This window comes from Setaria italica, chromosome I (genome assembly GCF_000263155.2).
Source record: "Setaria italica strain Yugu1 chromosome I, Setaria_italica_v2.0, whole genome shotgun sequence".
NCBI classification, from domain to species: Eukaryota; Viridiplantae; Streptophyta; class Magnoliopsida; order Poales; family Poaceae; genus Setaria; species Setaria italica.
The window spans coordinates 27,823,479-27,847,753 of NC_028450.1; the positions used below are offsets into that span (position 1 = coordinate 27,823,479).

General features: G+C 46.6%; 4 protein-coding genes across 6 annotated transcripts in view; 1 reads left to right on the top strand and 3 right to left on the bottom strand.

The window, feature by feature from the left end:
- The first annotated feature begins 643 nt into the window (after positions 1–643).
- Positions 644–8,476, top strand: LOC101758825 (zinc finger CCHC domain-containing protein 8). 3 transcript variants are annotated; one of them, XM_004952704.3, is made up of 9 exons: positions 644–815; positions 936–1,398; positions 1,614–1,689; positions 1,827–1,902; positions 2,247–2,330; positions 5,381–5,502; positions 6,361–6,604; positions 7,118–7,181; positions 7,547–8,476. In XM_004952704.3, exons 2-9 carry the CDS (start codon positions 999–1,001, stop codon positions 8,077–8,079), a joined length of 1,599 nt encoding a protein of 532 aa, XP_004952761.1. In that variant the 5' UTR covers positions 644–815; positions 936–998; the 3' UTR covers positions 8,080–8,476. The 3 variants fall into 3 exon arrangements, with proteins under 3 accessions (XP_004952761.1, XP_004952760.1, XP_004952762.1); XM_004952703.3 differs by having other exon boundaries at positions 951–1,398; XM_004952705.3 differs by having other exon boundaries at positions 951–1,398; positions 1,617–1,689.
- Positions 8,477–9,528: 1,052 nt separating this feature from the next.
- LOC101758414 (CDT1-like protein a, chloroplastic) lies at positions 9,529–12,299 on the bottom strand. The gene is made up of 7 exons (XM_004952702.3): positions 11,823–12,299; positions 11,542–11,661; positions 11,220–11,454; positions 10,498–11,121; positions 10,208–10,409; positions 10,027–10,117; positions 9,529–9,853 (listed from the first exon to the last, which is right to left on the bottom strand). Exons 1-7 carry the CDS (start codon positions 12,218–12,220, stop codon positions 9,796–9,798), a joined length of 1,728 nt encoding a protein of 575 aa, XP_004952759.1. The 5' UTR covers positions 12,221–12,299; the 3' UTR covers positions 9,529–9,795.
- Positions 12,300–13,145: 846 nt separating this feature from the next.
- Positions 13,146–15,145, bottom strand: LOC101758001 (monooxygenase 1). The gene is made up of 5 exons (XM_004952701.3): positions 15,061–15,145; positions 14,773–14,919; positions 14,617–14,673; positions 14,183–14,348; positions 13,146–14,035 (listed from the first exon to the last, which is right to left on the bottom strand). The coding sequence occupies exons 1-5, from the start codon at positions 15,138–15,140 to the stop codon at positions 13,250–13,252; spliced, it is 1,236 nt and encodes a 411-aa protein (XP_004952758.1). The 5' UTR covers positions 15,141–15,145; the 3' UTR covers positions 13,146–13,249.
- An 8,619-nt stretch (positions 15,146–23,764) lies between these two features.
- The window catches only part of LOC101781528 (E3 ubiquitin-protein ligase EL5), a 1,949-nt gene continuing 1,438 nt past the window's right edge, over positions 23,765–24,275 (bottom strand). The window contains exon 2 of the mRNA XM_022828475.1: positions 23,765–23,823. Within this exon, the coding sequence (XP_022684210.1) occupies positions 23,765–23,823 (59 nt within the window). The remainder of the gene's footprint in view (positions 23,824–24,275) is intronic.

The following is a 24,275-nucleotide window of genomic DNA, read 5'->3' on the forward strand; positions in this document are numbered from 1 at the left end:
GCAATGGTCGCCATTTATTCATGTGCGCCCTCAACGGCTGGATCATCCTTGAGCAAACATCATGGCCCAGAGGCATTTCCTCGAACACCCTGTGCGCGTCAGGGTCGCACACGCAGCCGCTTTGGCGGAGTGGAGGCGTGGCGTTAAAGTGTCCCCGGTACTATAAGGCTTGGAGCTGATCGTGGACGATCTTGGGGGCGGTGGCAGGAGCGCTAGGCGTCGCAACGCCAGCCCTGTGGCCGGATCACATTGTCGACCTCGAACACCACGCGATCGTGGTGATCGAGGTCGGTTGTGCGGATGGGGGCCGCCGGCTGCACCTTCAACATGATGGGAAGGGCGCCGTGGATGGGATTGGTGCCCAAATCCAAATGGTGAGCGAAACAGGAGCCGCGGCGAGGAAGTTCCCGGACGTCGGGACGGGGGCGCCACAGACGGGACCCGACGTCGAGCACTTGGCGTGCGTTCCCCCGGGCCTGGACGTTCTGCGGTGGGCCGGTCGCCCTTTTTTCCTGAAACGGTGGGCCGGTCATCCGACGGTGAATTCGATGAAATGGGTTTGCTGATGAAATGTGCCTCCGGTCGGCCGGCCCATAAAAACGATGACAAGACTGCTTGGTTCAGCCCATTTGCAGTTTCAGAATTCAGACCGTCGGCCATTGCGTTCACCCTCTCTCTTGCGATCTTGCCTTCTGCTCTTCTCCTCCCGTTCACGGTTCACCCCCGCTCTGCCTTCCTTTCCCGGCGGCGACGACTGGCGAGCGCCGCCGCCGCCGTCTTCGTCTTGCCCTTCGCCGGCAACGAGCACCCACGAGGTACGCTCACCCCTTCTCTTCCCTTCCCTTCCCTTCCTGGTTCCTGCTGTGCGAAACCGAGCACCCAAACCCTAACGCAAGCTATTTGTATTCGGATCTGATTCTGACCCAATTACATAGTGGTGTTTGCTGCAGATTCGACTCGTAATGTGAATATAAATAGTGTAATTTCCCCGCGAAAAGATGGCATCAGACGAGTTCATCAGCCTTGAGGCACCTTGCGAGGCTGATGCGAAGGGTGAAGGGGGAGACCCTCAGGTTGAAGCTCCTGGTGTGAACGGGGCGGAGCCTCTGGCATCTGAACTCCAACCAGAAGTGGAAGCTTGTGCTGTGGGTAGTACTAGTAGTCCCAAGCCGTCTGATGGGAACATAGATCTTGAAGAGGGGCAAGTGGAAGATATGGACCTCGCAGATGATGATGATGTGGTTGTAAAGGATGAGCTATTAGATGCTTCCATTCAGCCCGAGGTCAGTGTTGCAGCTGTACAGACTGTAATTGGTTTTGAGGTCAAGCTGGACAAGGGTGGTGGGGCTGAAAATGCATCAGTTTTTGAGTCAAACAGCATCTCTCTTGAAGAAAGCCGTATCCTCTCAAATGGAATATTTATATATTTCTGCTAACATACTTCTGCAACTGCAAGCCTGTCTATGTTTTCTGAAGATTCATCTGTTTCAATTGAATCCTGGGAACTGTGCTCGCATAAGAAGTGCTGACTGTTACTTGTCCTCCTGGGACCCCAAACATGTATTGCAATTTGGGCAGTTTCTAGCTGTTGTTCCTTGATATCACATTTTTAGCAGCAAGAGGAGTTAAAAGAGCTCGTGTGGAATCAAAGGAGCCTTCAGTTCGTGTCATCTTCAGTGACTTGACAAGGTTAATTAAAGATGTTTTCCATTCTCACTAATATCCATTGTAGCACATGGTGTTTTGTGGTAGACACTTTCATGCTCCAGAAAAGTTTTTAAAACCATTTGGTTATTTCTAATGGTATTGTGTATTTAATATCTCAGGGAAAGCAAAAGAAAGCTTATGGAACTGATGCAACAGTGGTCTCAGTGGCAGGCCAGAAGGCAGCACAAATCGAAGGTACTGTTCCACACAATTATGCATGTTTCTGATGTATGTGCCTCATTCATTTTTATTTGTATGTCATTAGTCTTAGACAGTGCAATAAATGAGTGCTAGCTGTTTCAACTCTGGGGATATGGAGAAAAAGTAACACTACAGAACTCATTCCAGTTCGTATCATTCTGAAACTTTCATCTTCCCTCGATACTCAATAGTGAATCCATTATGGCTTGGCAGCGATTCAGTATCGTCCTTATAACCTATCAGTACAAGAAGACAATGTATTCAGAAAGAATTATGTGTAAAAATGATATAATTGAAGTTTCTTTTTGTGATGTTTATTTTCCTTCTGGAAATAACAGGAAGCTGCGGAAGAGATCTTAGAAAGTGGCGAAGAGACTTATTATCCAGCATTACATGTTGGTTCTGAGAAGTCTTGTGCTGTGGTATGTATGTCATTATATTGAAATTGACTTGGCAATTTTCAGGACCAATAGTATATGGATACTTTAAATATTTCATTGGTGATTTATTTTGTGCTGGCTTCCTCCTTTTTTTATGCTTTAGTATCAAAATTTGGACATTGGCACGACCTTCAACATGCATCTTTAATATTTTGTCCTTAATTTTACTGCTGTCTTGTTAAAGTTAAAAAATTGTAGTGTAACTAGTTTATGTTGAACATCTGCTAATCTTAGTTACTTGTAATCTAAGAAATTAAATGTACATAGGTCAGACTATTAAAGACTGCGTACATAGGTCAGACTATTAAAGACTGCGTGCATTTTAGGATCTATTTTGTTTTCCTGAAATGATGAGCAATCTCAAATTCTATAAATTTATTGTCCTTTCAAAATAGAGTGAATTTCAAAAAATATGCAACTATTTTAACATGTGGTGCAGAAAATTACAACTTCTGGTGCCCATTGCAGAAACCTACAGCTGTTTTGACACTTTGTTGCAAAGAAACTGTAACTTTCTTACCATGGACCCGCACATTGGCCTCTATAGCACATAATAGGAAGTCCATGGTTTCAATGAATCTGGTGAAAGAGTTGTAGATTTTTTGGCATCAAATGTCAAAATAGTTATAGGTTTCTAACAGTGGGATCCGGAAGTTGTAGTTTCTTGCATTATGTGTCATAGGTTTTAAATTTACTAAAAAAATCCTAATTGATTGATCATGTGTGAAGTAATGTATTCTTGCCTTCTAGTTTCATTTTCTCATTTGATTTTTTCTATTTAGATTTATTCCTTTCATTGCTGAGGTATTTTGCTTCTTGCTATCTGTTAGAGTATATTAGGCAACTTCGGATATGGTGAGTTTAGGATTGATTGTAATCCCAGGATAACTTTCCTTATCTCTAGGAGAGGCTACTTGCCCTCCAAGCCATGTACTCCTATATAACCAGCCCAAGGGGCTCAAGCAATACATCCCACGCATTATACACAATCTTACATGGTATCACGAGTCTTGGTTCAAACCCTAGGCCTCCGGCTTCCGCTACCCTCGCGCCGCCCCCGGGGAGATCGATCTCCGCTGGGGGTAGCACCCTCGTAGGATGCGCGGCCGATCCATCTGATCCACCGTGCCGTCGTGGTCAACCAGCAGCAGAGGGGCCTACCTGTACCCATGGCTGCTCGGATCCATGGCCGCGCCGCCATGGGGCCGCCGTCGGGCCTGCCATGCCTCCGCGTCGTCGTTTCCTCCGGCTTTGCATCTGGATCCGCCGCTCCCTCTGCGCACCAGCCCAGGCGCCCCCCCTTCCTACTTGCACCGCCACACCGCTGCCTTTGAGTGTGAGTACGTGGCTGCGGAAGACGCCCGTGGGGACGCTAGGCCACCGTGCCGTTGGGGCTGTTGGGCCACTGCACCGTCGGTTGACCTCATCGTCGGGCCGCAGCGCCGTGGGGCTCCGCCCTTCCTGCCCTCCCTCGCCGGTCCTCTCCCCCGCGTCGTCCCCTTCCTCCCCCAGCACCGCCTCTGCTGCTGCCTTGAGTGCGAGGACGAGGTTGCAGGGGCGGCTCATGGGGCTACCGGCCTGCCGTGCTGCTGGAGCGGAGGAGCCACTCAGGGTGCACCCCGCACCGTCGACCTCGCTCGTTGGGCGGGCCTCTGCTTCTCTCCTCCTTTCTTTTTTCCTTTGCCTGTGGTTGACCACGGTGGGGAAGAGATAAGAGAGGAGGGGAAACTGCTAGGTGCACCCGAGATTGTACCCGCGGGCCTCTTCTTGCTGCTGCTGTTTGTTTTCCCCGATCTCGTTTGCATCACGCAGCCATTCATCACCGCTCCCTCGTCAACACTCCCGAGGACGAGGTTGTCGTTGCATCCTCCTAGGCTGCAGCGGCAACGCTTGTGATCAAGCCATCATCGCCGGCGTCACCGCCTTTTCAGGCGGTGGCGCCACCCATGCTGCTGGTCCTCATCAAGCTGGCTCTCGGTCTAAGTCCATGCCTATTGCCGCATGCTCGCGACACCACTGCCGATGTTGCTGAAGGAAGATGCATTTGCGCTCTTTAGCTGCACCATCTACTATCGCAGTCGGCTCATCGTCCTACTGAACCTGTTGGCAAGAAGCTGCTGATTTTGTGTATCGGGCGCCTTCGCTGACGCTTCGGACCTGCACCCTCCTCCACGGCTTCGATCACGTCCACCTCGACATAGGCTACTTCGGCACTAAGGGGCTATCATCTACTTGACAAGCCTCGTCAGCTCCTATTCCAGCCACAGCATCTGCAGCGCATCGACGGTTGTGACTGCGGGGGGATGTCAGCTCTTCGGCTTATTCTCCAGTCTCATCGTTTGCGCGCTCCCGCTGTGACTGCGGGGGATGTTAGAGTATATTAGGCAACTACAGATATGGTTAGTTTAGGATTGATTGTAATCCCAGGATAACCTTCCTTATCTCTAGGAGAGTCTACTTGCCCTCCAAGCCATGTACTCCTATATAATCAGCCCAAGGGGCTCAAGTAATACATCCCACGCATTATACACAATCTTACACTATCAAACTTGCTTTAGCTGCCTGCTAACATGAGCATGTTTCTTACTGGCACCCAGTAGTGCAATCTGGTTGTGTTAATGTGTTTGCATTAGGGACTCCCGTAATGTCTTTGCTCCTTGCTCTGTCTTTCCATTTGTTTGGTGACATTGACCTCTTCCTTTAGATTCGCTTTATGCCTTTAAGGACATGCTGGAAATAAAATCAATCTTATCACTTCTCAGAGTGGCAAATATGCTACCAACAGTGTCCCTATTCAACATAAGTAAATTGTGGAATGCAGTGTTAGTTCCCACTTGCAACTATACATTTTTATTCTTTTCCTTTGAAGTATCTCATTTTGGTCGTACACTTTGTACTGTGGGCATGGGTTTCGTGTCCTTCATTACTGTATTACTGATAATATGCATCTAATATTATGATTTGTCTGTACTTTCCAAAGCATACTTAACTGAAATATAATAATTCACCCTGCTGTTTTTTACCCTGACAAGTCATTTTGGGTGGATAACCAAGCAAGGGAGAATACTACCATGGATGATGATTCTGTTCCACTGTATGATCGAGAGTTTACCTTGGGCTCAACTCCTCTGGGCGATTCATCAAACACTGAAAGGTAGAAGTTATTATTATTAACTGCTTAGTGTATATCTTTGCTGTCCTTAGTCATGTTGCTAGCATTGACTGATGTGTAAAGAAAACTTTGGAGCCCGTCAGCTTCCTTATGTTCATTTAGTGTCACTAGCTATGAATAAATCACTATTTTTCTTGATCACTTAGGACCTGTTTGGAACATTGAATTTGACAGGATTCTGCAAGTTCGTGAAACTGTTCAACTTGTGCAGGAATCTGGGAACTTACCGCATTCCATTGGGGGCTTCAGTGGTTGTCACTTTTTTAGATATGTAGTGTCTCAGTAGTCAGTATACTTCACCATCTGACGTGTTAATATGATTGCACCTTAATCTATCTGCTTATGCTAATGTAGTGCCAAAATTTATCCTACAGTTATTTAGAAATCTTGGGGCATTAATGTATATGCACTCAAGACTCAATTGGCTAATGGATAATTTCTATCCCTCATGTTCTTATCTTGTGGTAGTTCTGAGTGTGAATGGATAATTTTTCTTTTTGTGTGACATTTTGATACTCAACATATCTCATTACTATATAAATTACAAAGTTATGTCTGAAATGATGCTTCAATAGCTGATAATGTGGCATTATGTTACTCCCATTGTCTGATTATAATTCTAAAAACTCCTGTACCTTTTTTAGATAGGAAAAGCTCATGTGCTTATCTTTGATCAAATTTTAAGACCTTCAACTGTCTGAGAAAATTTATTGTGGCATTCTGTTATTCTGTTTCCAAAGACAGACTAATGTTTGGCTTTTGATGTTTGTTCTCATTGTTAATATTGTAATTATATTTTTCACATGGACCAACAACTGAGGTACCTTGTTTCTCTGACAGCCGGGCAGATAAGGATGATTCTCGCTGCTTCAATTGCGGTTCTTATAGCCATGCTCTGAAGGATTGCCCAAAGCCTCGGGACAATGTTGCAATTAGCAATGCCCGGAAGCAGCATAATTTGAAAAGAAACCAATCTAATGCTCACCGTGTACAGAATCGATATTACCAGAAAACACCTGGCAAATTTGATGATCTGAAAGCTGGAGTACTGGGACCTGAAACTAGAGAGTGCTTGGGGATTGGGGTAATGACTATATTAATTGCAGTCAAAGCTTGAACCATCCTGATTTTATTGACAAAATGTTTATGTTTACCATCATAGATCAATCTTCTTCTGATGTGCTTGCAGTGAGATAAAATGACATTTATCTGTACCTCCTATTAGCTTACTGAAATACTACTCCGCACACTTGCATTCATGAAACAAGAAGCATTAGTTTATTACCCTAGTAATGTTTGTTCTTATCTTAATCAAGTAGCTACGTGTCGAAATAGCAACTTTTGTCTATTCAAGTATCGTGTTTATTGTGTGCACGAGCACATGATATTCCTGTTGTTGTTTAAGGTTAAGTAATTTTGTCTCGAGTGCAATACCCTTGTCTCATTTGTTATCATCCATGATTAATAGATTTCCGTGGCCATACTTATATAAGATTAAATCATGTTTACTCCAATAAATGCATTTGATGTGTTGCTGGCACAATATTTGAATAAGCTTTTCCTGTAGTCAGTTTCTGAGTATAATGATGTTTTGCAGGAAAATGATCCCCCTCCTTGGCTGCATAGAATGCGTGAGTTAGGTTATCCTCCAGGCTACCTAGGTAAGCTGAGAACTTCAGTATGCATTTGAATATTTCCATGCAAAGTACGCAAACATTTATTTCTGTATTCATAGTTTTCTCGGTGGACTTAAGTTAAAAAAAATCAAAAAGTTTCATTGGGTTAGTTCTTTAAACCATATTCTTGAGTAGGCTGGTTTGACTCTGATCTACAATTCTACATACATCCTTTCATCTTACACATGCAATCTGACTTTGCTTCACTCCTCTATGGAAGTTGGACAGTGGACATCACCATCAGGATTGCATGTGGACTTTTTTTTGTATATTTGTTTACATTAGGCATTACTTAAGTTCTATAACAGATGTTTCTATCAGGATCTTGATCTACTGATTGTGATTTTTAGATGTGGTCGATGATGAAGACAAACCTTCTGGTATCACCATATTTGGAGACAGCGAGGTGAAACTAGACTACGAGGAGGGAGAGCTTCCAGAGCAAGGTGAACTATCCCCGCCTCGGAAAAGGATGACAGTGGAATTCCCTGGAATAAATGCCCCCATCCCAGAGAATGGAGACCGCTGGCTGTGGGGCAGCGCCCCACCCCAGTCATCTGGCCGCCATCACTCATCGGATTCAAGGGATTACCGGGATAGAGGTCCTCCTGGTACCGATCATTATTCATCGAGATACCTTTCCCATGACTATGGGCAGTTGAGCCCGAGCTTAGGGAGGTCGCACTCAGACAGGGGGTGGAGAAGCCCACCTCGTTATGAGAATCTGCCAGCAGATGACAGTGCTTGGACCCCACACTCATACCCTAGCAGGCAGTACTCGGGCCATTACAGCTCGAGCTCCGAGATGTCGTCGCGCCATTCCAGAGAAAGAGACAGAGACAGAGACAGGCATGAGAGCAGGCACCACCACCACCGCAGATGAGTCAAGCATGCAGTTGATTTGTACCATATCCTTTTGTTGAGGAATTCTATACCCGACGACTTGGATCTGACATAGCAGCAGTTCTGTTACAGTTGCTGAGGTTTCATATTTTCCTTTCCTTGCATATATTTTGCAGCGCTGCTTCCAAATGATTAGTGGCCAGTCGCTTTTTCTCATCTGACTGAGCTCTATTCCCGTGTTGTATGACTGCCTTTCTCTTATCTGTAACTCTGCTCATTTTCTTGAAAGTTACGTCATATTCTGTAGAATACAAATCTTAGGGCCTGTTCTGTTTGGATGAAAGGTTTTAGAAGAAAAGCACCGTTAAGCTAGACTCCCCAATGTTTTTCCCGCCTGTGAGCTTAAAATTCTGTCTGGATGAAATTTTGTGGCACAATTTGATGCTCTAATATGCTTGCTGCGTCTTCAATCCTGGTAGCTTTGAGATCTTGAATGGTTTTGGGAATCAAATCGGGCTCTAAAGTATTGCAGATTGCTAGCTTCTGCTATGGTCTTGGTGGAGGTGAAGAGCTCATCTTGGGGCAGCGGTGATTTCTAGCTCCACTGCTCGTAAAAGATACTGTATGCGATATGCTTATTTGAGCTTGTTTTTTTTCACCCCTACATAGCAACGCTGAATGATAGCAACTTTAGGTTTGGCCTGGAGTGTTTCTATAAAAGATTTTGTATATACTTCTATAAACTTTTACTCGTTTCTGACTCTTAACTTCATCCACAATATTCTTGCACTGAAAACTATTTAAAACATCCTTGTAATCCATTTCGTGAAAGTGAGTTATTTCTCAAGGACGCCTAGCGTGCACTTACCTCAACGCTTCATCCCTTTGTACTCCTCTATCCAGCCAGGTTCACCCACTTGGCTCATGGTCCACCCCTGTTCCCGTGCCCCGCCATTCTATTCCATGCCTCCATGAATAGGAATGTCAGGATACTGTAGCTAAACGTTGGAGGTCTCCAGGTTGCGGTGTCTTATCTAGTTTCCATGCCAGGCTTGAGCAATGACTTCCCTTCTCACATGTCCCTATCGTCAAAGAAATCTCGCAAAGCTAAGTAATTCTGTCCAAATCTTTTGCAAGGTCCTAGTGAATTCATGGGCATATTTCGACATCATTTAGCACAACAGCTCCAAAGAGCAGTGGATAATGCACGGCTCCACGGTGTCAGCTCCCCCTAGCAGGTCCTAGGGCCAAAAAGGGCAGCCCCGGCAGGTTGGATGATTCTTGAATGGTTGCAGTTTCAGTGGCAACTGCATATGATCAACATAATCCCTCTTTCACCATGAGTTAAGAAATGCAACAGAGCCTAATCTAAATCAGTCTCTATGAGAATACTTCAATACCATGAAAACCCGAGCTGAGGGAGGTCGCACATCTTTGCTATTGTTTCTTTGGCAATTTACATGTACCCAAAACTTGTAAGGCGGTAGAATACAGAACGGGACATTTTTAACTTCAGAGGTATTTCAGACAATGGAATTTACACATGAGGGGAGAAAAAAAGGAATGGTGACAATCAGTTGTTAGAATGGTATTGCTATACATGTCATTCATTTCATATAGTCAAGGTACCTATCAGAATACAACAGACACCAAGAGTACATGCACCACATCTCAGGCAAACACATGGCCGAGTGAATCCTCTGATTTGCGTTTGATGTTCCCAAACAAGGTGATTGTAGAATTTAGTATATCTATCCTACTCAGCAGCATACAGTCTTTGGCGAAGCTCCGCTTGGCTCAAAGTTGCATCAACACTGAAAATCAGCAATGTGGAGAATTAGGATTAGTTCAAGACTGATACGGGTATTAGACTGATACGGGTATTATGGTATCTTGCATCGCAGATATAAGGCAAAATGTACAATAACAATAATGAAATATCAAACATGAGTTCCACAGTTGTAAAAAGAAAAGGATGAGTGTTTACCAGCATAGAACATCTCCACTTCGTGCAGTCTTCTCAGAGATCCACTCTGGAACAAGCTCTTTCAACAGTGTTAGCTGCTCCTCGACTTCACCTGTAGATGTAACCACTCAATGTCAAAATCCACATTGCAGACACCAGTTAAGCAACATCAAGGAGATAGAGATTATTAGTTCACACATACTTCTGTCCACAATCTTTGGACTGCTTGCAACTATCTTATGAATCAGCTCCTGCTTTGTCATCACAGACCGCTGTCTTGACTGGTAGATAAGAAATATAATATCAAAGATACTTGGCAGGGAAGCAATCAACTTGTGCCTTTTAACCTGATCAGCAAAACCAGTTTCCTTCTCCTCCATAGCCCTCTGTTCCTTCTGCTTTACCTGGAAGAAACAAATATGTTAATTGTTTGTTTGCAATTGAGTAAATTGTCAACTGAGCTAATTGATGCTGTTATTGGCAAGGACTTACCGACTGGAGGAGGGATTGTGGAAGAAAACTGAGTAATTCATCGTCACTATCAGCAGAAGAAATAGCTGCATTTTGGTTCTCTCTGTCCATGCTACTTGCACCCTTTGTCGGAGTGGTAAATAACTTAGCACGAGCTGATCTCTTTGCCATTTTCAGAGGTGGTGAGCCATAACCTGCAGCAGAGATTGGTCTCTTTGGTGTCTTAAGGTCTGGTGTGGATGCCATTAACCTCACTGGTGTAGATGCATATTTAGCAGGGGTGCCCTCTGAAACTTTAGTCGAGGATACAACAACCTTGCCATCCTCCTCTAGCTGAGCTTCTTTAGAACCAGAAATATAGCTACTGGAGAGGGAATTCCTGCTCAATGGTGACAGAACAGTGGACTCAACCTTCGCCAGTGGACTGGTTGTGCTAGCTGTTGCAGAACTGACTGGAGATCTCTGCGAAAACCTTCTCTTGAATGACTGTGACATGTGTGACATCGTAGCAGCCTGTTGTCCATTGAGATCAGAACACTCGATTGGAGATGACGGTTCAGGAACAATTCTTGGGGCAGCCTGGGGTACGCTCAATCTTGTTTGATTAAATGGGTGTGGCAACTCATGCTCTGGAATGTCATCTCCCTGAAATTAACAGAGGAACCATGACTCTATCCTTCCTCAGGATTTCCTGATAAGCAGTAATCTAGTATTCTAGTGTGAAATAAACAAGATTTTCATACCTCAGGATGGTCCCTGAAGAAATCAACTAGCCTCTGCCTGAAGATCCTTCTCAATGCTGAGTATGCAGTTTCCCCCTTTTGCTTCTTGACGCTCTCAACAGCACCAACCACGAGGTTCACCTGAAGATCCGGCTTCATACAGCATGTTGTGTCATCGCGCAAAAGAATCTTATTGATGACAATTGCCTCGGGCATCATGTACTTGAGCTGCGCAAGATGGCTGTAGGTAAACCTCCTGCAGACAGCAATACGAGAATAAGATATTGAATTGACACAATCCAACGCGGCAGTAATTCAATGACTAGTGAAACGAGATTTTTACCGTTCAGACAGATGCTGGATGCTAGCGCAGATGTTGGGGAAAGACGCCTTGGATCCCTTCATACGGAGCAGCCGAGTGGAGCTCTCCAGGCAGTTGAAGAACTCGCAAAGCATCTCATAACTGGTCGAAGCAGGAACCAAAGAACATAAAAATGAGATTTGTACCACCACAGGGAAAATTTCGCTCGGAATTCTAGAGCTATCCTCGAAGTTTCGATTTTGGGGGTATTGAAGGATGAAACTGGATCTGGAATTATATAAAAAAAAACTGCAGATCTTCACCTTTCCGGCAGCTTGACTTCAGCCTTGCGCTTGACGGGGCTCTGGCTGGCCCCGGCGCCAACACCGAGCTCCCGCTCGATGGACTCGAGCTCGTCCGCCTCCTCGGCCGCCGCCGGCGTTCCCTTCTCCGGCCGGCGCAGCGCGAGCGCCGCCCGGCGGACCTCCTTTACGGAGAGCGCCACGCTGCGGCCGCGTGCCCTCGGCCTCTCCTCCGGCTTCTCCGGCGTCCAGATCTGCTCGGCCGCCGCCGCAGCAGCAGCCGTAACCCTCTGCGCCAGCTTCTCTGGCGTCAGGATCTGGTCGGCCGGAGCGGCCTTCCACGGCTTCTGCGGCGTGGCGCCAGCGGCCGCCGCCGATGTCTTGGCCTTCTTGGATGGCGAGGCGGAGTCCGTCTCCATCTCGGGGAGGGGGGAGGATTGCGGCGCCGGTGTGGAAGGGTAAAGGGTTTGAGTGGGAGGATTACCTGCGGTGAAACGGGTTTGGGAGAGATGCTATATATGGCGCGGGTTACCGGGTGATGGCGCCAGAATTTGGCGGGAACAGGAGATGGCGCCAAGGCATGTGCGAGGGCCACGTGGGGTGGGGCGGGAGCGCGGGGACGTTAGTTCGCGCCAAGATGGAGGCGCCGTTCGCGCCACTCTCCCCGCCCGCAGCACAAGCGCGCGCGCACAGGAGCACACTGAGCATGGGGTAGCCAAAGCCCAACTTGGCCCAATAGATGTGAGCAGTAAACTAGCAGGCCTGGAGCCCAAGATTAACCCGGGAATAGGGGAAAAGCAGGCCCGCGTAGGCAGCCTACTTTTTAGCTTGCGTTCACATAGATGATTGAGTCGGAATGATGCGGGCCTAACACGCCTTTGGTAAGTGGATTTCGATCTGGATTACTCCCTCCATTTTAAATTATAAGTCATTCTAAGAATCTTGTAGAGTCAAAGCATCTCAAGTTTGATCAAAATTATATAAAAAATTATAAAGATTTATGACATCAAATAGGTATACTATGAAAATATAATTGATGAAGAATCTAATGATACTTAGTTGACATCATAAATATTATTATATTATCATATAAATTTGATCAAACTTGAGATACTTTGACTCTCCAAGATTCTTGGAATGACTTATAATTTGGGATGGAGGGAGTATTTTTTTTTTCTTATATAAGCAGATCTGGATTACTTGGAGTTCTGAACAAAATCTCATGGTTTCTCAAGAAAATGCTACATCCATGCGCGCGCTTAAATCATGGTTTCCGAACAAAATTGCAAAAATCTCATGGTTTCTGAACAAGGTTGCAAATCTTATGGTTTTGCAATTAAATCATTTATAGAGAGGAAACCCAAAAGCTGAGATTTATTGAAATCCACTATCTTTCGGAAGCAAATACAAATCCAGATCATTCACATGAGAGCGGCAGCTTGAGTAGTCTAGAGGCGACCGCAGTCAAAGTTGGCATGCCTGAGCGACTTGCTGCCCAGGAGGACCAGCACGGCCACGCAGGCGAGCTTCACGGCCGGTGACGGCGAGCGCACCAGCAGCACCCCCATGATGAAGGACTCCAGCGACAGCAGCGTCAGCCGCAGCCGCCTCTCCCTGACGTACGCCCCGAGCGCCTCGCCGACCACCGCATCCTCCTCCCGCGGGGGCTTGCTGTCATCACCAGCGGCGGCGGCGGCGCCCACGGCCCGCGCCAGCGACCGGGCGAGCACGACGGCGTCCTCCAGCCCCGCGGAGCCGCCCTGGCCGATGAACGGGCCCATGGCGTGCATGGCGTCGCCGGCCACCGTCACAACGCCCCTCCGGAATCCCCGGAGCGCCACCTCCCACGGCGGCCGGTACCAGAAGTTGGTCACCAGGTTGAGCGACTCCGGGTCCGACCGCCGGACCACCTCGGTGATCTCCGTGGGGCACTGGAGCTCCTCCAGGTCCCGCAGCACGAGGTCCCTCACGCCCCTCAAGTCCCCGCCGGTGAGCCCTTCATCTGCCGCAGGTTTGGCCATGGTGACGAAGAAATGGACGAGGTTGTCGGTGATCGGCAGCCGCCCGATGAAGAAATCTCCGACCCTCAGGCGCAGGAACTCGTTCTCGAACGGATGCCCGTGCGGGTAGCTCGTGAACCCCCGGAGCACCGGGCGAGGGATCGTCCTCACCGGCGGCAGCCCGAGATACTTGGCCACCACCGAGTTCGTGCCGCCGTCGCACCCGATCAGGACCTGCATTTTTGACAGAGAGTTTCAGACAGAGTGAGGACGGACGGAGTCACTGATGCTGCTGGATGCGTGATTACAGGTTTACAACTCGAGAACGAAGACGAATCGGAGCTTTGAATTCGGTATAAGATCTGAGAGCTGCCGCATTACCTTGGCCTTCATGGTAGCGCCGTCCGCCATCGTAAGAACGGCGCCGTGGCCGCCGGGATCCGCGTGGACGGCAGCGATGCGGCAGCCGAATCGGATCGCCCCGGCAGGTAGGTCCTTGGCCAGTGCCTCGATCAGATCCTTTCTGTTCAAGCACCGGAGCTCCGTCCTAGCCGAATCAATAAGATCATTGCTTGGTTTTATGATATGTTTGTGAATTTGTAGTCAGTACATCTCAATGTTCCAATATGTCAGACATTCTTTTATTTTTGATATAGTTTATTGAAAATTGAAAAAAATGCAAATCAAACTGGTTTCATTAAATATATCCTAATGTATACATTATTTGGTACTGTAGATATTAATTTTCTACGAAAAATTCGACCCAACAAAACTGAAACATCCTACATTTTGAAACGCATGGAGTCCTTACTAACCTGACTGGATACCGGTCCCGGGTACTCTTACCCCCCTGCAGCCACACGTCATGATACCTGAAACGATTTTCTACCTGCGTGTTATACTGCTTGTTTTCTTATACTACTAGTAGATCAGGCAGTACAAATTAATTAGTAGTGAGGCTAGGAACATACGCAGTGATGAGACCGGCAGTCTTCCTGAGCTCTGCGGCAACGCCAAGCTGCTCCAGAGCTCGCCACCCGTTGGCCTGGACACCGATGCCCGCGCCCTCTGCCCGCAAGACTTCAGACTTCTCCAGCACAAGGCTCGCAATCCCTTTCCTAGATGATGCAAAAGCCAGCAGCAGGTTAATCTTTCTGAAGTGGAACAGCAAAGCAACTCACTCCCGGCACTAGCTCGATCGCTTAGGCGAAGGCCAAGACCAAGAAAAGACCAGCCGGCACGTGGGCTGGTGAGCTCACCGGTGGAGACCAAGAGCGGTGGCGAGGCCGCAGATGCCGCCGCCGACGATGACGATGCCGTGAGACTCCGCCTCCGCCATGACGATCCCCTTTCTTGTTGGCCCTCCTCCTGTGGCCATGCGCCTGTACTTATAGAAGGACTCGTGCTCTACAACCGTCCCGAGCCCACGTGCGTCATCGTATTGATTCAATCGGAGCTGGCCAGGTTGGCACACGTGCCGTGAGCCAGGTCACCACCTGCCGCCACGTGTTCTGCCACGGAGGCACACGCGCCTCCTCTCCAACGGCCGTGTCGGGTGGCGTCGGCGCTCGGCCGCCGGTGGCCGATTCATCTCCGGTTCCGCGTGGGCGCACAGGTGGCTGGCAGCCATCGACGGCAGCAGTGACGCCAGCCACAGGCAGGCCGTGCGGAAGAAGAAAGCTAGTCAAGGTACGCGACGGACGACCACCGCGCGGCCCCGACGCGGCCACGCCGATCGAAAGCAGTCAAAGGATGACGGGAGGATTTGACTATCTGATCGGTTGGTGCATCAGCGAGCTCCCCGACCGCACAGGCTTCACTCCGGACAAACTGGAACAGAGTTTGATTCCGGGCCTCCGCTCACTTCTTCGGGAATTGACGATGCTCGTGGAATCATTGATGCTGTAGCTAAAATTTAGACGTTTAAATTTTAGTTGGCTAAAAATAACTATGTTCTGTTTGAATCCGGAACTAATTTTTAGTCCATCTGTTAATGGAAGATCATTATACCCATGGTGGGGCCTGCGAAACGCATCCTGTGCGCCGCTTCTCTTTCGGCGCGCTGCTACTCTTTTTTCCTGCGCGCGCTTGCTGATTTTTTTCCCGCGCTAGTTTTTTTTTTCTAGCGCGTGCTGCTGGCTGGTCGCTGCCTCTGCTTCCTGCTGCTTTGCTGTTTGCTCGGTTCGACACATGTACCGCAATGCAGCTCGTTGGTCATTGAATGCTAGCAAAATACTGATTTCCTAAACTCATGCATGGAAATCTCTTGAATAAAAAATAGTACAATATTAATTGTCCATAGAACATGTATTTATCAAACAAGTAGCCTTCTACGATCACTCTCTCCTTGCAAACAACGCGTTGGCGATATTATCACGGAAGACATTCATGTTTTGATCTTTGTCTTCTAAATTGTTATTTGCACCACTTGGTTGAGATGAAGACGCATCTACAAATGGCATGTAGTTTTCATTGCCGTCACACATGGCAAAGTCGGCATCCGCCATTGCACTCTCTCGGATGAAGTTATGAATAGCCATACATGTGAGTATTATTTTGCTTTGCTTTGACATTGGGTAACTAGGTAAGTCCAACAAAATCTTCCACTTCATCTTCAAAACTCCAAAGGAACACTCGATGATACTTTGAAGAGATGAATGTGCAAAATTGAATAACTCCCTTTTACCTTTTGGTATTGGATCTTGTCGAAACTTCGGTAAATGATACTTTGTATCCTTGTACGGTGCAAGATAACCCGCACGGTTATGGTAGCCCGAGTCGATAAGATAAAATTTACCTAAAAAGTAAAATATTATTTTATATGGAACGGCATAGGCATGTCAACAAATACTCTGCGAACAAGTGAGACAAGGTGGCAACAAGGATATTTACGTGGAGGTGGGTGTGGAAACTTGTCGCCATATTTGTTGATAGCATCATTAAACACTCTCATGTTATGTACCGATCCTAGCCATCCCACGACAACAAAGGTAAACCTCACGTCAAAGTCGCATATAGCCAACACATTCTGAGTGGAGTATTCATGACGACCCACATACTGCACAACCTTTGAAGCTGGCACCATGACATGCACATGCGTCCCATCAATTGCTCCAATGCAATTATCAAAATATGGTGAAAACCTTGGAGCTTGTAATCTATAGGGTGCACTGTCCTAAATTCTAAATACACTATGCAATACTTCACCAAACTTCCGACTAATCGTCTCAGTTGACCTTGCTAACCAATCCTCAGCTTGTCTAAAGGATTGAGGGGGACCAATCATCCAAAGAAATATGTCTAAAGCCTCTACTGAGGATATTTTTTTGGACGTCTTCAACCCATAAGATGATACTAGCAAGTTATGTAGTCTCTCAAATAATTGTCTACTCATCCTAAACATGTTGGATTGTTAAGGGTTCTAATAATCCACTCAATTCCAGTCTCTTCAGGTTCCCTCCTCTTTGCTTTGCTCATGAAAGATTCATAATAGTATGTACCAATCATACATGCAATGGTACCATATCGTCATTTCCTCTTTTGATGATCCATAACACAAGTGTGGAATCCTCCTCATCACTTGAAGAAAAATTGATCTACACAGAACAAGTTGGCAATGGCCGGTTCAGTTCATATTGGAGACACAAACAGGTAATAAGTTCACACCAAATAGATATAGAGGTTCAAGGACACAAAATAGATGGCTAACTAGGTTCTCACGACACAAATAGCTAGGTTCTCTCAACACAAATAGATAACTAAGTTCCCATGACGCAAATAGATAACTGGGTTCCGCCGACGCAAATTGGTCCCATCTGTTTCTCAACTGTTTCCTAGAGTGTCGCAGACCGACTCTACTGTGATACCTCAGAGCTACGTTTTTGTACCCTCTGGTGGTGATGAATCCATTGTTGGTATTCCCTGCCCTTATTTCTTCACAGCAAATATCACAGAACACATACGTATTTTCTGGACTCCAATTTGCTTTCTCCATATTCTAACACACACAGCAATACTAGATCATTTCAGTCAACTGTATGTTAGCCCACTATTCTATCACATAAGCATACATGATCATGTTTACAGGGTGCACAGACTGATTTGCATCCATGCTTACACGGAAAAGCTCTCACCAACAGGAATTAAATATTTGTGTTAAACTTAGATTCCTCTGGACATGAAAATTACTGCAATGGAACAACATATACTTAAAAGTGACAGGCAACCATATCCCAACTACAAATGAACGATCAGAACAGCGATGGTTAACATGGACATCAGATAAGAATGTTCATCATCTATTTTTATAATTAAATATTTATTTTAAACTTAGATTACTCTGGACATGGAAATTACTGCAATGGAACATGCAAAAACAAACAACCATGAAATCGTTCAGTTAAAATCAAATGTTCCGTTACCATTCAACTAAATGACGTACATTGCAAAGACCTATTATCATCGAATAAAAGACAATAACATCACATAGGCAGGCAAAAGAATATATCTGCTTCTCATCGATGGATCATGGCCAAAAGGTTCTTCATCGTCTTCCATACCATCCCCTCCAGCAGCCGCCTCTGAGGAACTGAATCCAGGAGTTCCTGCACTCCCAGTACCACCGGCGGCTCCTCGTGGTTGGGCACCACTCCGACCTGCGGCGCCGGCGGACACGTAACCTCCACGGCCCACTCTGTTCCGCGCTGTTACTGATCGAGGAGCACGGAATGGCTCAGGTGCATTCCCATTTGCATCTCCGGCGGCTCGATTGGGGGTATTGGTGGCTTAGTTGCCGCACCGACGGACGCCACTGCCTCTGCGGCCAGCAGGAGTCTCGGCACCAAAGGCCGACGACTGGAGTATGCTTTGATACGATGATAGGTTGGGGAATTCCAGCGCCTCCGAATTGAGATCAATCCCTATAGGCTGGGAGAAGAACTCCATGCCGGCTTGATTCCGGTGCTGTGAGTTGGGCGTCGAGAAGAGGTCAGTGAGGCCGTCGTCGTCGTGCTCGCGAGGTGGCTCCATCGCTAGCTACACCGTGGTGGAGAAGTTTGGGAGGAGGACGAGTGAGATGACGGCGGCGGAAAGAAAACGACGGGACTGCAGCCCTGGGTACGGGAGAAATAAATAGGATAAGAGTTTTGTGGAGGGGTATCATCATCTTTGGCCGTTTCTGATTGAAAATTAGGCCCCGATTCCTCTAGTAAACTTTAGTCCCCTCTTGTTTACTGACCCTGTTTGGTTCGAGTGACTAAAGACTATTAAAACGGTTGAAAAAAATATATCTACCCCTAATTATCATATTTGGAACTAAAAGGGATTAAACTTTAAAGTTTAGCAACCCCAAACCAAACAAGCCCTCAGTCCTTATTAGCTAAACCTTAGTTGGGGGTAACTAATTTTTACCCTACCTTTAGCCCCTTGTTTGGATCATGAGGGGCAAATTTTTAGCGGACTAAAGTTTAGCCACAGGACCTTGGTTCTCTGTATTCTTTTTTCCAGCAATGCAACGTTGGTCCTGAGAGGACGAACACATAGTGTGGTTATGATTGCAAAAGTTTTAAGGGCAATTACAAATAAATTTGACAATTTTTTTCTCTCCACGGTAACTGTTATGATTGTAATAGTTGCGATGGGGAAAAAAAGACTTTGTCAAAGTATAATTGTCCTTTTTTATATGTTCTTTTCTATATTGGGTGTTAATTTACATAATAAAAATTATGTATAAGATATTTTCTGTCAAAAAGAGAAGTTTGTCACGTCAATTCTTAAGTGCGCCGTAATTTTTTACGTATGTGTTTGATTCATGATATGACAATAGCTTTATTAATTTTTTTTGAAAGCTACAGCACGAAGGGAAAATGTAATGCTCCGAAAATGACTCGTCAAGCTCAGAGCAACTCCAACGATAATTCTTACTTTAAGATCCTACTTTATTGAGTAGAGACTACCCGAACTTTCTGAGCTTGATTTTTTACGCTCAACTCGAGCAACTGCTCCTACATCTTAGCCCTACTTTTCTTATGATAGGTAGGACCCATGCGTCAGTAACTTAATTATTTTCTTTCTCTTTTTTCTCCCCTGCCGGCCTCCTCCGGGTATAGTGACTTTTTTGAGTATATTTTGAATCGTAAAATGACTTGGGGACCGACGGAGTATATGTGCGCGGTGGTGGTGTACTTGCGTCATGCTTCTAGAAAGAAACTAATGGTAATTTGAATAAAGTGTACGGAGAATTATACATGCACAATTCTTTGACAGTTGGATAGCATCTGCATCTCTAGTGCCTGCGCAATACGGTGGCTTCCTGCTGTTTGCACTGGCCACTGGGCGTACCCTCTGGTGGCAATGGCGTTGGTAACACTGGTACCCCTGCTCCACGTCGGCTCCTTCAGCGGCTACGGCAACGGCACTGCATGAGCAGGTCAGCAGAGGCAGTCGGCCCCTGCCGTCCCGAAGCCCCACAGCCTCCCAAATCCCAATCGACCTCGGAGTCGCCGAGCCCGCCCCGGTGCTTTGACCGCATCGCGTGGTATCGCTGTTGGCACGCTCAATTCCGGGATCTGGAATCCAGGATCACCATGCTGCGGGCTGGGATGGGATCATCATGACTCATGTATCGATGGCTCGATCTGCCAGTGATCTCGGTCGCGACGCCCTGTTCGTACACTCTCGCGGTCGCGGGCAGGTAGGTTGGCGGCGTAGCTCGCGGGTTCCGGCGGGACCCGAGGCAGAGCCGACACGGGCGCCGGCGCCATGCCCGGCGGCGGCCTGGCGACGTTGATCCGGCGGCAGAGCGGGCAGGTTGGGCGGGACGCCATTGCCAGCCACGTGGCGACGCACTGGGCGTGGAACCCGTGGCCGCAACACGGCATGAACCGGGCCTCCTCGCCGTCCTCGAGCCCCGCGAGGCACACCGCGCACTCCTCCTCCTTCGACCGCGCCGCCGCGCGGTGCACCGTGGCCGGCGGCGAGCGCGGAGCCGCCTCCGGATCGACGCCGCCACGCCGCCACCGCGCGCTCTGCGACGACGACGCCAAGGCGGCGCGGCGGCGGTGGCACGCGCCGAAGCAGCACTGCAGGGAGACGACCCCGAATGCGAAGGTCATCAAGAGCATGAGGATACCGGCCACGACGAGGATGCCGCCTACCGGCATGGCGGCGCCCTGGTCGGAATCTTGCGTCATGCTTGGTTCTGTATGGAGAGGCCGCGCGCGAGGCAGGCGTGCAGCCGTGCACGTCTGTTGGCGGAGCGAGAGCACTCGTGCGTTCGCGCATATATACACTGTATGTAGGAAGTGTTCCATGTCCCTGGTCAATGGCCACCGGTTTTAATTGATCGATTGATTCTGGCGTGCGAACTTTAGCGGTGTCACATCGAATGTTTGGATGCTAATTAGGAGAACTAAATATGAACTAATTATTTTTATAATTACAGAACCCTTCTGCTAATTCGCGAGATGAATCTATTAAGCCTAAGTAATCCATCATTAGCAAATAATTATTGTAGCACCACATTATCAAATCATGGACTAATTAGATTTAATAGATTCGTCTCACGAATTAAACTCCATCTGTGCAATTAGTTTTATAATTAGCCTATATTTAATACTCCTAATTAGCGTCAAACATCCAACATGACAGGTGCTAAACTTTAACAGGGCACCCTAATTAATTCTGTCTCGACCTGAACTGAAGTCCAACGAACGACTTGTCGTGCTGCAATGCTTCATGCTTGGAACCTGGATCGGTATGTGGGATATTTTTTGTGTGCGCCCTAGGGATTTGGCTACTGTTTTGATTGGTTCCTGGAATTGGTACACCGACAGGTCGATGAAGCAATCACGCAAGTACCTCATCCTGAGGACATGAACTTGCCCTGTGACGTGAGTGAAGTGCTCGCTGCATTGACTTTTGAGCCTTTTTACTCAGTACTAGGAGAGTGCACGCGTGCGCGGATATGTTTAAAAGAAAATCACGTGATTAAAAGAACAGGAAATATGCTAGTACGTTACTACCGGCGAATGTTATAAAAAATTTGCAGCTTTATGACACCATTTATATTTATATCCTAAGCAATATGTTTAGGATACACGATTGAACAAATTCAATAATTTAATCATGCAGTGAATATGCACATGTGGCACACGTGTTTTCAAAGATCTAATAAACAAGAATTCTAATAAACAAGAATTCTAGATTCATATATATTATAAGACTTATGCATCATGTACATTACATGAATAACAAAGAAACTTTGTAGGATTAAAAGATATTCATAATCCACACCCGAACATTTTAAATACCCACGATTCAATTTAATACGATCCATTTTTATTAACTTAAAGAAAACCAAACTTTGATCAAATTTCTAGAAAATTGCGTACAAAAATGGTGAGTTCTTTCATCCCCATTTTTTTTTCCACAACATTTAGTGAATTTCAGGAGATCCAAGCTATACCAAAATTCTAGGGATGGAAGAACTCATCAAGGAAGGAGGAAGAGGTGGTGGTTCACAGTCATGGGAGAAGAGGCGGCCAGCGCCACGACCTTGAGGGAGGAGCCCAGTGCCACAGTGACGATGAAGGATGTAGAGGCCAACGTGGCAACAACGAAGGAGGTGGAGGCAGAGGCTGTTGGTGCAAGCTTGGGGAGGAGGAGGTTAGCGCCATGGTCGCCACAGAGGATGTGGAGGTCGAGTTGTGGATTCGTCGAGACTCATGCAAGTGGAGGAGTCCGAGCAGAGACAGCAAACAGGCAATGTTGGGGCACGGGGTGGGGCAGGTGGATAATATTATGGACTTGGATAATTTCAAAATAAATGTGCCATATATATACTAGAGAAAACGTAAAAGACAGGCTATAAGCAAAGCACGTCACTTTTTATCTAGCTAAAGGTGACATGCTTTGTTTTAGCCGGTCACCTCTTATTAGTAACGGACCTTGGTCAGGAACCTTAAGGTCTTATGGCATCGCTTGTGTTGTTGTTATGGGTGACGTGCTATGTGTGCCCGTCACTTTTTCAACATAAAGAATGATATATTTTCTTGTGTTGTTTAATGCTGGGGAACCACCTTCTACCCCTCTTCCATAGGCATTTATATAGTCTGCACTGTACCGGTGTGAAATAGCTTTTCGGTTTCTTGTGCATGTTGGTCTCAATGTTTCTATAAAATTCAATGGCAATTCTAATAAAGTGCTACAAAGAATTATATATGCACAATTCTTGTAAAGTCGGATAGCATCTCCAGTGCCGGCGCTATACCGTGGCTTCATGGGTTGCACTGGCCACTTGGCGCAACCTCTGATGGCGGCCGGCAGTTGCCTCGGCGATGACAATGCCGTTGGTTGCATTGACGTTTGAATAGTAATTTAATTTCTATGAAATTATTATATTTCTAATGATAATAAATAAATGTATTAAAAGTAACTTTCTAGTAACATCTATCACATTTTAGAAATATTTAAAATATATCGGATTTTGGGTTCATTTGAAATATTATGTTTGTTAGCTTTATATTATATATAACAATCTTAGATTAAGCATATCTCGATGGGTCAAGTTTCTTTCGATGAAATATAATTGACTAAGTTGAGTCTTTGGCTTAGCATGGAAACCGAGCAAGAGGCTATGATGGCGAGCTCGCTCGGCCAGACTTGATGAAGAATACTCCCTCCATTCAGAAATGTAAGACATATTTGATTATTGAAAAGTCAAACTTGACAAATCTTGACAAACATATTATATGTATATTTAGTGCATAAAATTTGCATCAGTATATTTGTATTCAAAGTGGTTTTGAGATCAATTTGAATTTCTAGCAATGGACATCGTACTGTAAGAGAAATCGAGGGTCAAAATTTCCTTTGGAAGATTTTTCTTCATTCAAAATATGACGTACATTTCTGAACGGAGAGGGTACATTGAAAGAGAGGAGCAAAGAGGTTAGTGTGAGCGTGTCAGGACTCAGGAGGTGGCATAAGCGACAACTCTGATGGCTGGAGCAAGTTGCGGCATCCTGGAAACAAATGTGTAAACCTCATGTAAAAGAATGTATATGTGCCAAAAAATAAGCGAAAATCAGTATATACAATTCAGCGCTACAATGCACAGTTTTTTGTTTTTGAGGGCGTATATGCATAGAGATTGGAAAATTGGAATTGCTCTCTGGTCCGTCGGCTCGCCACATGTCCTGTTCCGTCTATACGGCTGATCCCTGGTGGGTTGGGCAGGCCGCAGCCTCCGATGGCGGCAGTTGCGCTTCCGCGACGGCTATGGCAACAGTAACGCTGACGCCCTGCTCCACGTCGGCTCCTTCGCCGGCGCCGGCGCATGAGCAGGAGCAGGAGCAGCTCGGCCCCGCCCCCTGCTTTCCGAAGCTCCACAGCCTCCTGAACGACAATCTCAGGCCTCGCCGAGCCCGGCGACTTGGCCGCGCCGCGCGGGGTCGGCGTCTGCACGGCCAACTCC

Excerpts from the sequence above, each read along its gene's own strand:
- LOC101758825 (XM_004952704.3), top strand. The coding sequence starts at position 999 with ATGGCATCAGACGAGTTCATCAGCCTTGAGGCACCTTGCGAGGCTGAT. Across the intron at positions 1,690-1,826 it reads ATCTTCAGTGACTTGACAAG|GGAAAGCAAAAGAAAGCTTA; the intron begins GTTAATTAAAGA and ends TTAATATCTCAG. Across the intron at positions 2,331-5,380 it reads CTGAGAAGTCTTGTGCTGTG|TCATTTTGGGTGGATAACCA; the intron begins GTATGTATGTCA and ends TACCCTGACAAG.
- LOC101758414 (XM_004952702.3), bottom strand. The coding sequence starts at position 12,220 with ATGGAGACGGACTCCGCCTCGCCATCCAAGAAGGCCAAGACATCGGCG. Across the intron at positions 10,410-10,497 it reads CACAATCCCTCCTCCAGTCG|GTAAAGCAGAAGGAACAGAG; the intron begins GTAAGTCCTTGC and ends TGTTTCTTCCAG. Across the intron at positions 9,854-10,026 it reads AGTGGAGATGTTCTATGCTG|TGTTGATGCAACTTTGAGCC; the intron begins GTAAACACTCAT and ends GCTGATTTTCAG.
- LOC101758001 (XM_004952701.3), bottom strand. The coding sequence starts at position 15,140 with ATGGCGGAGGCGGAGTCTCACGGCATCGTCATCGTCGGCGGCGGCATC. Across the intron at positions 14,920-15,060 it reads ACCGCTCTTGGTCTCCACCG|GAAAGGGATTGCGAGCCTTG; the intron begins GTGAGCTCACCA and ends TGCATCATCTAG. Across the intron at positions 14,036-14,182 it reads GCGCTACCATGAAGGCCAAG|GTCCTGATCGGGTGCGACGG; the intron begins GTAATGCGGCAG and ends TCAAAAATGCAG.